Below are 13,830 nucleotides of genomic sequence, written 5' to 3'. Positions count from 1 at the left end.
CAAATCAAGTTGGGCCTAATAAAGAACTTTGTAAAATCAATGGATAAAAATGCAGAAGCATCAAGTGTCTCAATGATGAATTTCCAAGGTTGCGTGAAGCAAAGATGATGGAAGGCGTCTTTATTGGCCCTCTGATTCCTAAAGTTCTTTAAGATGATGAGAGTTTCTCCATTTGTTGCAGGGCTTCATTTCACATTAATGGAAACTAATTTTTTGGAAACTCAAGAGCAGATAACTATGAAGAGTTTGTGGAAAATCTGAAAACATATTAGGATCTTGGATGTAACACATCCTCACATCCTTAAAAATTAATTTCTTACATTTGCATCTAAACTTTTATCCACCAAACTGCAGAGGTGAGCGATGATCGCGGTGAGGGATTTCACCAAGATATTGTGGCTATGGAGAAAAGATATCAAGGAAAATGGATCCATCAATGCTGCAGATACTGCTGGAGAAGTGTAAAGGCCGCTTTACACGCAACGACATCGCTAACGAGATGTCGTTCGGGTCACGGAATTCGTGACGCACATCCGGCCTCGTTAGCGACGTCGTTGCATATGAAACGCATGAACGACCGTTAACAATCAAAATTACTTACCTAATCGTTGATCGTTGATGCGTCATTCCTTTCCCGATTATCATTGCTGTTGCAGGACGCAGGTTGTTCATCGTTCCTGCGGCAGCACACATCGCTATGTGTGACACTGCAGGAACGAGGAACATCACCTTACCTGCGGCCGCCCGCAATGAGGAAGGAAGGAGGTGGTCGGGATGTTCGGCCCGCTCATCTCTGCCCCTCCGCTTCTATTGGGCGTCCGCTTAGCGACGCCGCTGTGACGCCGAGCAAACCGCCCCCTTAGAAAGGAGGCGGTTCGCCAGCCACAGCGACGTCTCTAGGCAGGTAAGTACGTGTGACGGGGACTAACGATATTGTGCGCCACGGGCAGCGATTTGCCCGTGACGCACAAACGACGGGGGCGGGTGCAATTGGCAGTAACATCGCTAGCGATGTCGCTGTGTGTAAAGTGGCCTTAAGAGATGATACGATGCAGGAGGACAAGACACGAGCAAAAGAAAAAACAAAAGAGACGACGAATGAAAAAAGAGACAAGCAAACGAGAAGAGCAAAAAAAGAAACAAGCAAAAAAAGACGAGCAAAGGAGAGGAGCAAAAAAAGATGAGCAAAAGAAACAAGCAAAAAAGAGGAGAAAAAAAGAGAGGAGCAAAAAAAGAGGATCAAAAAAGAGACGAGGAAAATAAAAGACGAGTAGAAAAAGAGAAGAGCAAAAAAGAGTTGTCACTGAAAGAGGAGCAGATTCTGTAACTGTTTATAATCTGCAACAGTGTTTACAAATGTTTTAGTTATTTGAATTGCTGCGGTTTCCTCTAAATATCAGAAAATTAGCAAAACAAAATATTCTGCATCTTTATGTTTGGAAAAATAATAATGTTATAAAGTACTGAAACTTTTATGCATTAATTATATGTAGCAGTAAAAGGAAAACTCTTTGATATCATAAAAACAATATTAATTGTCAGCTTTGAATTCAGGAGGTCAAAATCATTACGAAATGTCTAATGTCACAACTGAACCTGAGAGCGTTTGGAAATCTAGAACAGTTAGGGATATTCACTTGTATACCGGGGCTATGGTGGTTTGGGTCGCTTGTATACTGGGGCTATGCTGGTTTGGGTCGCTTGTATACCGGGGCTTTACTGGTTTGGGTCGCTTGTATACTGGGGCTATGCTGGTTTGGGTCGCTTGTATACTGGGGCTATGCTGGTTTGGGTCGCCTGTATACCGGGGATTTACTGGTTTGGGTCGCTTTGTAGACCGGGGCTCTGCTGGTTTGGTTCGCTTGCATACCAGGGCTCTGCTGGTTTGGGTTGCTTGTATACTGGGGCTTAACTGGTTTGGGTTGCTTGTATACCGGGGCTCTGCTGGTTTAGGTCACTTGTATACCAGGGCTTTGCTGGTTTGGGTTGCTTGTATACTGGGGCTATGCTGGTTTGGGTCGCCTGTATACCGGGGATTTACTGGTTTGGGTCGCTTGTAGACCGGGGCTCTTCTGGTTTGGGTCGCTTGTATACCAGGGCTCTGCTGGTTTGGGTTGCTTGTATACTGGGGCTATGCTGGTTTGGGTCGCTTGTATACTGGGGCTATGCTGGTTTGGGTCGCCTGTATACCGGGGATTTACTGGTTTGGGTCGCTTGTAGACCAGGGCTCTGCTGGTTTGGTTAGCTTGTATACCAGGGCTCTGCTGGTTTGGGTTGCTTGTATATTGGGGCTTAACTGGTTTGGGTCGCTTGTATACCAGGGCTCTGCTGGTTTGGGTCACTTGTATACCAGGGCTTTGCTGGTTTGGGTTGCTTGTATACTGGGGCTATGCTGGTTTGGGTCGCCTGTATACCGGGGATTTACTGGTTTGGGTCGCTTGTAGACCGGGGCTCTTCTGGTTTGGGTTGCTTATATACCAGGGCTCTGCTGGTTTGGGTTGCTTGTATACTGGGGCTATCCTGGTTTGGTTAGTTTGTATACCGGGGCTATGCTGGTTTGGATTGCTTATATACCAGGGCTTTACTGATTTGAGTCGCTTGTATACCGGGGCTATGCTGGTTTGGGTCACTTATATTCCAGGGCTATGCTGGTTTGGGTCACTTATATTCCAGGGCTATGCTGGTTTGGTTGCTTGTATACTGGGGCTTAACTGGTTTGGGTCGCTTGTATACCAGGGCTCTGCTGGTTTGGGTCACTTGTATACCAGGGCTTTGCTGGTTTGGGTTGCTTGTATACTGGGGCTATGCTGGTTTGGGTCGCCTGTATACCGGAGATTTACTGGTTTGGGTCGCTTGTAGACCGGGGCTCTTCTGGTTTGGGTCGCTTGTATACCAGGGCTCTGCTGGTTTGGGTTGCTTGTATACTGGGGCTATCCTGGTTTGGTTAGTTTGTATACCGGGGCTATGCTGGTTTGGATTGCTTATATACCAGGGCTTTACTGATTTGAGTCGCTTGTATACCGGGGCTATGCTGGTTTGGGTCACTTATATTCCAGGGCTATGCTGGTTTGGGTCACTTATATTCCAGGGCTATGCTGGTTTGGTTCACTTATATACCTGGGCTATGCTGGTTTGGGTCACTTATATTCCGGGGCTATGCTGGTTTGGGTCACTTATATACCGGGGCTATGCTGGTTTGGGTCACTTATATTCCGGGGCTATGCTGGTTTGGGTCACTTACATGTCGGGGCTATGCTGGTTTGGGTCACTTATATTCCAGGGCTATGCTGGTTTGGTTCACTTATATACCAGGGCTATGCTGGTTTGGGTCACTTATATTCCGGGGCTATGCTGGTTTGGGTCACTTATATACCGGGGCTATGCTGGTTTGGGTCACTTACATGTCGGGGCTATGCTGGTTTGGGTCACTTATATACCGGGGCTATGTTGGTTTGGGTCACTTACATACCGGGGCTATGCTAGTTTGGGTCTCTTATATACCGGGGCTATAATGGTTTGGGTCACTTATATACCGGGGTTATGCTGGTTTGGGGGCCGTGTTACCGAGTGCTCTCTGTTCTCGTTACAGCCGTCGCGCATGTTTATCGCCTTCTAATAGATGCAAATGAAGAGTCGTTAGCAATTTTCTCTGCATAGTTAATTTTAGTGCAAAGAAGACGATGGATAACTTAGTCGTGATTAAGTTAATTAAAACTAGAACGACACCATCTTAAAGGAAAATCTTCCCTGTTTTCATTGTGTCTGTTGCATTAATTACTCCCACAATGTCTGGGTCCTGCGTAGGAAATATTGAAGGGGTTACGTATTCGCCGGCAGCCAGCGTCACTCACTTTTGGAGCGGAAGTGATCGGTGCCAATGACTAGAGATAAAAAAATCGATTCAAGGTGAAATTGATTCCTTTGAATCTTATAAAAAATTTGGTGGCTCCAAATTTTTAGCTTTTGCTATTTAATTTGGACAAGTCGAGCAAAATAGCAGCCGTTCAGCCGTCATCTGGACTCTAAACAGCTGCAAAGGGGGTAAACAATTAAAATATAATATTCCTTCCCCACCTGACCTCCGGTCCAATTCTAGGTACCTCCTATCCTGTTTTAGATACCTTGACTGCTCGTCTAGATGCATTGGGTGCTTTTCTAGGTTCCTCGGCTACTCTCCTAGGAGCCTTGGCTGCTTTTCTATGTCTTCAGTGCTTGTATAGAAACCTTGGATGCTCTTCTAGATGCATCGAATGCATTTCTAGGTGCCTTGGGTGCTCTTCTATGTGCCTCCGATGTTCTATATGCCTCTGATGCTCTTCTATATGCCTCCGATGCTCTTCTATGTGTCTCCGATGCTCTTCTGTGTTTCTCTGGTTCACTTCTATGCGTCTCTGATGCTCTTCTAGGTGCCTCAAGTGTTCTTCCAGGTGTCTCCAATGTTTCTCTAGTTGTCTCAGATGCTCCTCTAGGTGTCTCTTGTGCTCTTATATATGTTCACAGTGCTTTTCTATTGTCTCTGGTGCTCTTCTATGTGTCTCCAGTGTTCTAGGTGTCTCTGATGTTCTTCTAGGTGTCTCCAGTCTTCTAGGTGCCTTTTGGTGCTCTTCTATGTATCTCCGATGTTCTTCTAAGTGTCTCCGATGCTCTCCTATTCGTCTCTGGTGTACTTCTAGGTGCTTTGGGTGCTCTTCTAGGTGCCTCAAGTGTTCTTCCAGGTGTCTCCAATGTTTCTCTAGTTGTCTCAGATGCTCCTCTAGGTGTCTCTTGTGCTCTTATATATGTTCACAGTACTTTTCTATTGTCTCTGGTGCTCTTCTATGTGTCTCCAGTGTTCTAGGTGTCTCTGATGTTCTTCTAGGTGTCTCCAGTCTTCTAGGTGCCTTTTGGTGCTCTTCTATGTATCTCCGATGTTCTTCTAAGTGTCTCCGATGCTCTCCTATTCGTCTCTGGTGTACTTCTAGGTGCTTTGGGTGCTCTTCTAGGTGCCTCAAGTGTTCTTCCAGGTGTCTCCAATGTTTCTCTAGTTGTCTCAGATGCTCCTCTAGGTGTCTCTTGTGCTCTTATATATGTTCACAGTGCTTTTCTATTGTCTCTGGTGCTCTTCTATCTGTCTCCAGTGTTCTAGGTGTCTCTGATGTTCTTCTAGGTGTCTCCAGTCTTCTAGGTGCCTTTTGGTGCTCTTCTATGTATCTCCGATGTTCTTCTAAGTGTCTCTGATGCTCTCCTATTCGTCTCTGGTGTACTTCTAGGTGCTTTGGGTGCTCTTCTAGGTGCCTTGGGGTGCCTTGGCTGCTCTTCTAGGAGTCTCCAGGGCACCTTTAAGTGCCTAGGCTGCTCTTTAGGTGTCTATGTTGCTCTTCTATGTGCCTTGGCTGCTCGTCTAGGAGCCTTGGGTGCTCTTCTACGTTCCTAAGGTGTCGTCCTAGGTTTCTAAGGTGTTCGTCTGGGTTCATAAGGTATTTTTCTAGGTGTCTCCGCTGCTTCTCTAGATGCCTTGGCCGCTTGTCTAGCTGCCTCCTGTGCTGTTACGTGTTTGCAGTCTTCTTTGGTACCTCTGGCACTGACTAGGTATTGTATCGCCCCGCGCTCGGCTGTAGCCGAGCCGCTCGGATCCGGGCTTGTTGGTGGGTGGCTCGAGCGCCTCCGGACCCGGGGTGACTTCGCTCTGAAAGGATGCTGGCGCTACATAGGGGTTAGGTTTACGGCCGGGGCCGCGGTTTTTAGTTAAGTTCGTGATGCCACCCACGGGCTGTGGTGAATGTGAACACCACCGCTGCTGTTTACTAGGCCCCCCGGGGGAGATGTTGCGCAGCAAAGTTGTTAACCCCTCTGTGGGCAGGGGTGATGGCCCCGGGACCTGATTGGGATGGTATGTCGGTGCAGGGCGGTGCGCGGCCCGAGGGCACAGTTGTACTCACTATGATTGATGCACAAAAATCTCTGGTAAACCAAGATGATGGTGGTCGGTGCCCGCAGCCGGCTGCGTCTGGTTCCCCCTACTCGGGTTAGTGGTCTTTGCCTTTCTCCTGCACTGTGTAATGTGTATGTAGGCTGCCTTCGCTTCAGCGACGGGAGTCCACTCCCCGGCGGTTTGTGTGTCGGGAGAGCCCGTTTGCCCGCAGACGCTGGCCCGTGGGATCTCTCTGCCTGTGCGGTGGCTTTTTAACCCCCTCGATGGGCTGTTGCCTTCAGTCGGGACTTGGGTGGGAAAGGACCTATAGTCCAGATCTCAATCAGTGAATTAACTCAGTCCAGTGGCTTCTGGACCTCGTTTCAGGGTCTGAGTACCCCCTGTGTGCTCCGGTTTCCAGTCGGTTCCCCGGGTCGGTACCGGCGGGCCACTATCCGGTCCCGGTCCACCACAGTTGCACCTGGCCATCTTCCTGGCTCCTGCAGGCTAGGCCACCGTCTGCCTCCTAACCGAGGTACCAGGGCTACGACCCTGGCACCCGTCAGTTCCCGCTGCAGACCTATCACCACAAGCCTGCAGCACTTCACTCACTGACTGCACTTGACTTAGACTTAGGGGTACTTTGCACGCTGCAACATTGATAGCTGATGGTAGCGATGCCGAGCGCGATAGCACCCGCCCCCGTCGCACATGTGATATCTTGTGATATCTTGTGATAGCTGGCGTAGCGAACATTATCGCTACGGCAGCTTCACATGCACTTACCTGCCCTGCGATGTCGCTCTGGCCGGCAACCTGCCTCCTTCCTAAGGGGGTGGGTCGTGCGACGTCACACGGCAGGCGGCCAATAGAAGCGGAGGGGCGGAGATGAGCGGGATGTAAACATCCCGCCCACCTTCTCCCTTCCACATTGCCGGTGGACGGCGGGCGCAGGTAAGGAGATGCTTGTCGCTCCTGTGGCTTCACACACAGCGATGTGTGGAGCTGTAGGAACAAGAAACAACATCGTACCTGCGGATGCACCGACATTATGAAAATGAACGACATGACTCAGATCACCGATTTTTTGACTGTTTCACGTTCGTTCATCTTCTCTCCTAGGCTTTACACGTTGCAACGGATGTGCGTCACTTTCGATTTGACCCCAACGATATCGCAGTAGCGATGTCGCAACGTGCAAAGTACCCTTTAGACTGGACTCGACTGACAACAGCAACTCCTGAACTGATCTGTCTTTATGCTTCCTGCCTCAGGCCCTCTGAACTCTTCGGTGGGCGTGGCCAACCGCATGGCTCCGTCCCCCCTGGTGTGTCCATCAAGCGCTGAGGGAGGTGACTAGGGTTTTAAGGGTGGCTGATGACACCTTTTTAGGGGACGGGCGTTATGCAAGGGCCTACCTGTGACTACCTGGCTCCAGGGCGTCACAGTATTTTACAACCTTATATGCATTATAATAGCGGGTGTTTGTGCCCCTTTTTACTCACAGGAAGTTTTCATGGGTTAATAGCGCCAACTGAGGCAAAATAATATATCTCTGCCTGTGATATTCTCATTCATTGACTCACACTATTTACAGGTAGAATATACAGTATATTTGTAAGATGTTATATTTACGTCCGGTCTTTGTGCCGTCAGTGCAGGAGGATGTTCTGATCCACCGCTGTCTTGATAACAAAATCCTATTATCAGTGGCATAAGAGTTTGATGGGCCCCGGTGCAAAGTTTGGACCGGGCCCCCCCCCTCCCCATCCACCGACACTCGGGGTACAGGATAATGACGCTGACACTTGGCTCTTTCCCTCAGCACCCAGGATTCTCATGATCTGAAATCCCTCTTTCTATCAGCACCCAGCTTTCCTATGTTCTGATATCCATCTTGTCCTCAGCACCCAGCTTTCTCATGCTCTGCTATACATCTTTCCCTCAGCACCCACTTTTCCCATATAAGAGCATGGGAAAGCTGGGTGCTGAGAGAAGGAGCCTTTTTCCCTCAGCACAAAAAATGACCATCCCATGCTTGTGTCTTTGTCCCCCCCTCGTATATAGCTCTTCAAATACAATAATGGCCCCCACATAGCCTTCCATTTAGTATAAAGAGTCCAGCATAACCCTTCTTATATTAGAATACAGTCCCATAATCCTCAATGTATTATGTGTTTCCCATAGTCCTCCATGTATAAAGTAGCCCTTATAACCCTCCAATTATTATAATGCAACTCCCATAGTCCTCCATGTATTATCATACAACCCCTAGAACTCCATATATTATACTGCACCACATAGCCCTCCATATATTATACTGGACCCCCGTAGTCAATGTATAAGGTAGCCCCCATAGTCCTCCATATATTATAATGCATCCTCCATAGTCCGATTATGTATTATAATGCAGCTCCATAGACCTTCATATTGCATTATGCAGCCCCATAGTTCTCCATGTATAATGCACCCCTATAGTCCATATATAAGGTGTCCTTCATATTACATTATGCAGCCCCATAGGCCTCCATGTGTAGTGCAGCCCCATAGGCCTCCATGTGTAGTGCAGCCCCGTAGGCCTCCATGTGTAGTGCAGCCCCGTAGGCCTCCATGTGTAGTGCAGCCCCGTAGGCCTCCATGTGTAGTGCAGCCCCATAGGCCTCCATGTGTAGTGCAGCCCCGTAGGCCTCCATGTGTAGTGCAGCCCCGTAGGCCTCCATGTGTAGTGCAGCCCCGTAGGCCTCCATGTGTAGTGCAGCCTCGTAGGCCTCCATGTGTAGTGCAGCCCCGTAGACCTCCATGTGTAGTGCAGACCCGTAGGCCTCCATGTGTAGTGCAGCCCCATAGATCTTGATGTAAAATGCAGCCCCCATAAGCTGCTGGCCACCATGTGCTCACTGATTAAAAAAAAAAAAAAAAAAAAAACAATAAACCCTCACCTCTCCTCGTTCCCCTGCAGCTCCGGTCACTGTCCTCCCGCCCAGCGCTCTGCAGTCTGAGCCCGGGTTGCAGTCGGACAGTGGTGACATCACCGCCCTCGGTGGCACTGTGACAGGGGCAGGCACAGGGGGAGAATGGTGGAGCGGAGCACCTCACTAGCGCCATGCTCGTACTCGCCCATAATCTCACACCTGCGCATTTAGCGCATCGGCGCAAGCTAGGGCAGCTATATTTTCTGCTTTGCCCGCGATATGGCAGAGCGAACTGCGCCTGCGCGAGCTAACCTAACTGCACAGGCGCGAGATTTGAAAATGCGACGAGGAGGATGACAGAGGCGTCATCACGTCAATCAAGGAAGGAGGTCGGCAATCAGCGGCAGGAGGGGGGACAGGATCAGAAAATGAGCCCGCCCATCTGGCCAACACAGGAAATTAGCATACCTAACGGCCAAGTTTTATAAAGTTATTTTTGGGGTCTGGAAGGGGAGTCAGGGCCAAGGTGCACCTTCATAGAAAGCAGCCCAGGAGCAGCAGAAGGGGATTTTTTTAGTTTAATAGAGAAAAATCTGGTGACAGGTTCCCTTTAATGGCCGAGTCTGATCCACAGGACGGATGAGCACTTCTATTAGTAGCACCTAAGTCTCCGTATTTTTTTCTGTTTTTCATGTTAAAAAAACAAACAAAATTAACCACTGACCATCGTCTCCTTACAGAATGAAGCCATGTGAGTCGGTACAAGGAGCAGCGGCTGCAGTATATCAGGATATCGGGTGGAGCAGTCACTGTGGGCGCCGAGATATATGCAAACATCGAATATATGAAATTTAAACTGCAAGAATTGGCCAATTTGTGCGCTAAGTACCTCAATTTCATAAACACGGCGTATATGGCAGTAATGCAGCTTAAAATTCATATATTCAATGTTTGCATATATATTGGCGCACACAGAGGCGGCAGTATTCCCTGGTAGGTATATTCAGCCATCACAGCAGCCTGCGTGCGTTCACACTTCCGTCTGTTCGGAGACGGTCATCAGTTTTGTTCTTTTCTATCGTTCTGTTTATATATATATTGTCCATCAGGTTCCAGCTTCCTCCATCATATCAGATAAAAAATGACGGCTCACCAAGTATTGAACAGTGGAGTGATACGAGCACAATATTCACCCCCGTAACAATGAGACATTTCAGTCCTATGGATCTTTCTCAATTTTATTTCATCTACTAAAAAATCTGGTTGAGATCCTGGGTGACACGGTGCTGCGTCTTTTGCAAATAATAAGACCCTTTATCTTGTCGTCCGAGATCAGGTGATTGCGGCTACACTCAGCCCGTCTGCCTGCTTGTTTTCTGATCAGACAGAGCACTCATAGGACTGTGCACAGCCCCCCGTCCTGCACACAGCCCCCCGTCCTGCACACGGCCCCCCGTCCTGCACACGGCCCCCCGTCCTGCACACGGCCTCACGTCCTGTATACAACCACCCGTCCTGCACAAGGCCCCCCCATCCTGCACACGGCCCCTCATGCTGCTCACAGACCCCCGTTCTGCACAGAGCCTCCCGTTCTGCACACAGCCTCCCGTTCTGCACACAGCCTCCCGTTCTGCACACAGCCTCCCGTTCTGCACACAGCCCCCCGTTCTGCACACAGCCCCCCGTTCTGCACACAGCCCCCCGTTCTGCACACAGCCCCCCATTCTGCACACAGCCCCCCTGTTCTGCACACAGCCCCACGTTCTGCACACGGCCCCCGTTCTGCACAAAGTCCCCCGTCCTGCACACAACCCCCCCCCCGTCCTGCACAAAGCCCCCCCCCATCCTGCACACGGCCCCTCATGCTGCTCACAGACCCCTGTTCTGCACACAGCCTCCCGTTCTGCACACAGCCTCCCGTTCTGCACACAGCCTCCCGTTCTGCACACAGCCTCCCGTTCTGCACACAGCCCCCCGTTCTGCACACAGACCCCCGTTCTGCACACAGACCCCCGTTCTGCACACAGCCCCCCTGTTCTGCACACAGCCCCACGTTCTGCACACGGCCCCCGTTCTGCATAAAGTCCCCCGTCCTGCACACAACCCCCCCCCCCCCGTCCTGCACAAAGCCCCCCCCCCATCCTGCACAAAGTCCCCCGTCCTGGACACGGCCCCCCCATCCTGCACACTCCTGTACACAGCCCACCATCATATACACAACCTCCCGTCCTGTATACGGCCCCTGTCCTGCAGACTGCTGCACATCCTACTCACATTGCCCTCGACCTCCTCACTGTTCATTGTCTATGTAACTACCCAACAGTCCCAAAGACAATATGTGGAGCTCCAGGATGAGCACCTTCCCTTCATTCACTACAGAGCTGAAGTACTTGATTCCTGGGGTCCAGATCCCCAATTCGGGGATGACAGAGGTCCCAGCAGTTGCATTAGCAGTGATCAGTAAGTTATTCTCTATCCTAAGGATGGAGGATAACTTCATTTTTTTTTTCTAGTAATCCTTAATCCCCTTCATTTTCTTAGTTGTTTGAATGAGTATTAAATGTTTTCCTGTCTTCTGTGCTCTAAGACTGGTCTGAAAGCAGCGGTAACGATATTTGGGACCACCGCAATATAGGGGGGAGAAGGTTCCTTTTTCGTTCCATATAATTGTAGGTGTAATGCTCTGATATTCTCCATTGGCGTCAGTTCTGACACTTCTCTTTGGTGTTTTTCGGCAGCTGCCGCAGCCGCGGATATGGCATATCATCATGTCAGACCACCCATCGGATATTCCATACCCAAGCCCATATCATCGCTGTTGATGAGAGGATGGAACGCCTGCCCCGAAGTGAGTTACTTTGTCTCTTTTTTGTTTTACTTACAATAGTTGTTGTGTTTGTCCACATCTAATGTGAGATCAGGCTGGAAAGTAAATCTGCACGACACCTTTTCCTGCGGAGGATATACTGAGTTAAGAGATAAGATCTTCCTGGTTCTGGAGCCAAATGGCCCAAATCGTCTATGCATTAATACCTTTAATGTAGTGGTGTAACTAGAGTTTGATGGGGCTCTGTGCAAATGTGGCGCCCCTGAGGCTTCAGGCGCCACAGGGTACTGCACCTCCATTAGAGTGTAGAACCTATCCTGGGTCCAAGGAAGGTCGGTATCGGATTCCACTCACACATACATACAGTAACAGTGGGTTGCCCTCCCCAATGGGGACTGAGCCATGGTGGGATCACAGTAAGGGGTTACTACAACGGTGGGTTTACAGGATGCCACCGCACCAGGGGCTCCCCGATCCTCTGGAACCGGGGACTCAGGGTCAGGGAGAAGCAACCACCAGGGGAAGTCAGGAGCACACAGTGGGAAGAGCAGGTTGACCTAGTGAGAGTAGTGAACCGGCCGGTGGCAGCGACTGGGGGCAACAGCTCAGAACACACAACACAACTACCTCAGAGGGAGAACAGCTTCAGACACAGAGCAGAGCGGACGTGCTGCGAGCAGCTATATGGGCCAGGGTGTTCAACATGGGGAGAAGCAGGCGGCTGCTTCCACAGGATCGGCGATGTCTGGGTACAGAACCCTAGGACAGGCATACTTCACGTTGTCTACCAACTCTGCAAAGGTCGCGGAAATGGCTGGAAAAGTCACCGGACCTGTCCCACCGAGTCTGCAGCCAAATTGCATATAGGATCCTGGGCTGGGGTCCTCGACCAGCCCCACAACGGAACAGCGCTATCAGCATACAGAATGGAACACTTTATTGACACCGGGATCCCCAAGTGCTTCACGCCACAGGGGTCCGATACTTATCGCATGAAAGGAGGAAGGGCCCAGAGACTGACACACACACCGGATCTGACCTTCGACGGATTCAGGGTCGGCTGGAGCCCATTGTAGTGGAGACCGGTACTCTGGGGCAGCGCCTGGAGTACTTGTCAGTAAAAGACCTGGAACCGCAGCCCCTGTCTCTGCCTTTCCTTTACCGGGGCCGTCGCCCAGCGCTGCGGCGCCAACGGGGACTACCACCACCCCCGTCCGGCCTCCATCATCCTCCCCGGGGGAACCCCGCTCCGCCTGTGGGGACCGGCACCATCCTGGCTGCGACCCTCACCATCAGCCCCGGAGAGCAGCACCTGCAGCGACGGCCCATCCCTAGCTACGTTCCACAGGTGGTGTCACAATCATAAAAAGACTTTCCTAACCGTCACTACCACCCCTATCCTCCATCCTCCCTCCCATCGACCACCTTCCCTCCCTTCTGTATGTCTCGGGGTCACGAAACGGGCCAGGCCAGCCCGTGACGACGCACAGGATCTGCAACACCGGCCCGGCAACGTGTCCGGTGAAAACCCCCTCGACCAAGGTGTGTTACACAAAGTTTGGACCTTGGCCCCTCCCCTCCACTGACACTCGAGGTAGGGGATAATATTGCTGACACTTGGCTCTTTCCCTCAGCACCCAGGCTTCCCATGATCTGAAATCCCTCTATCAGCACCCTGCTTTCCTATGTTCTGATATCTTGTCCTAATCACACACTTTCTCCATGCTCTGTTATGCATCTTTCCCTCAGCACCCATCTTTCCTATAATAGAGCATGGGAAAGCTGGGTTCTGAGAAGATTTATAGCAAAGCAGGGACAGCTCGGTGCGGAGGACAAGAGCCTTTCCCATCCCATGCTTGTATCTTTGTCCCCCCTCATATAAAGCTCTCCAAATACTATAATGGCCCTCACATAGCCGTCCATATAATATAAAGGGTCCCACATAACCCTTCATATATTAGAATGCACCCCCATAGTCCTCCATGTATTATAATGCATTTCCCATAGTCCTCCATGTACTGTATAAAGTAGCCCTCATAGCCCTCCAATTATTATAATGCAACTCCCATAGTCCTCCATGTATTATAATTCATCCCATAGTTCTCCATATATTATACTGCACCCCCATAGTCCTCAATGTTTTATAATGCACCCCCATAGTCCATGTATAAGGTAACCCCATAGTCCTCCATATAGTATAA

The 13,830-nt window shown here is 50.1% G+C and overlaps 1 protein-coding gene across 3 annotated transcripts in view; it reads left to right on the top strand.

Annotated features, from left to right (window-relative positions):
- TNNI3K (TNNI3 interacting kinase) overlaps positions 1-13,830 on the top strand; it is a 215,997-nt gene that overhangs the window by 136,309 nt on the left and 65,858 nt on the right. For all 3 annotated transcript variants that reach the window (XM_075320308.1, XM_075320306.1, XM_075320305.1), the window contains one exon: positions 11,541-11,650. In XM_075320308.1, coding sequence (XP_075176423.1) covers positions 11,541-11,650 — 110 coding nt within the window. The remainder of the gene's footprint in view (positions 1-11,540; positions 11,651-13,830) is intronic.

This window comes from Anomaloglossus baeobatrachus, chromosome 8, assembly GCF_048569485.1.
Source record: "Anomaloglossus baeobatrachus isolate aAnoBae1 chromosome 8, aAnoBae1.hap1, whole genome shotgun sequence".
NCBI classification, from domain to species: domain Eukaryota; kingdom Metazoa; phylum Chordata; class Amphibia; order Anura; family Aromobatidae; genus Anomaloglossus; species Anomaloglossus baeobatrachus.
The sequence above is the reverse complement of the archived record's forward strand: the minus strand, read 5'-3'. Positions and strand labels throughout refer to the sequence as shown.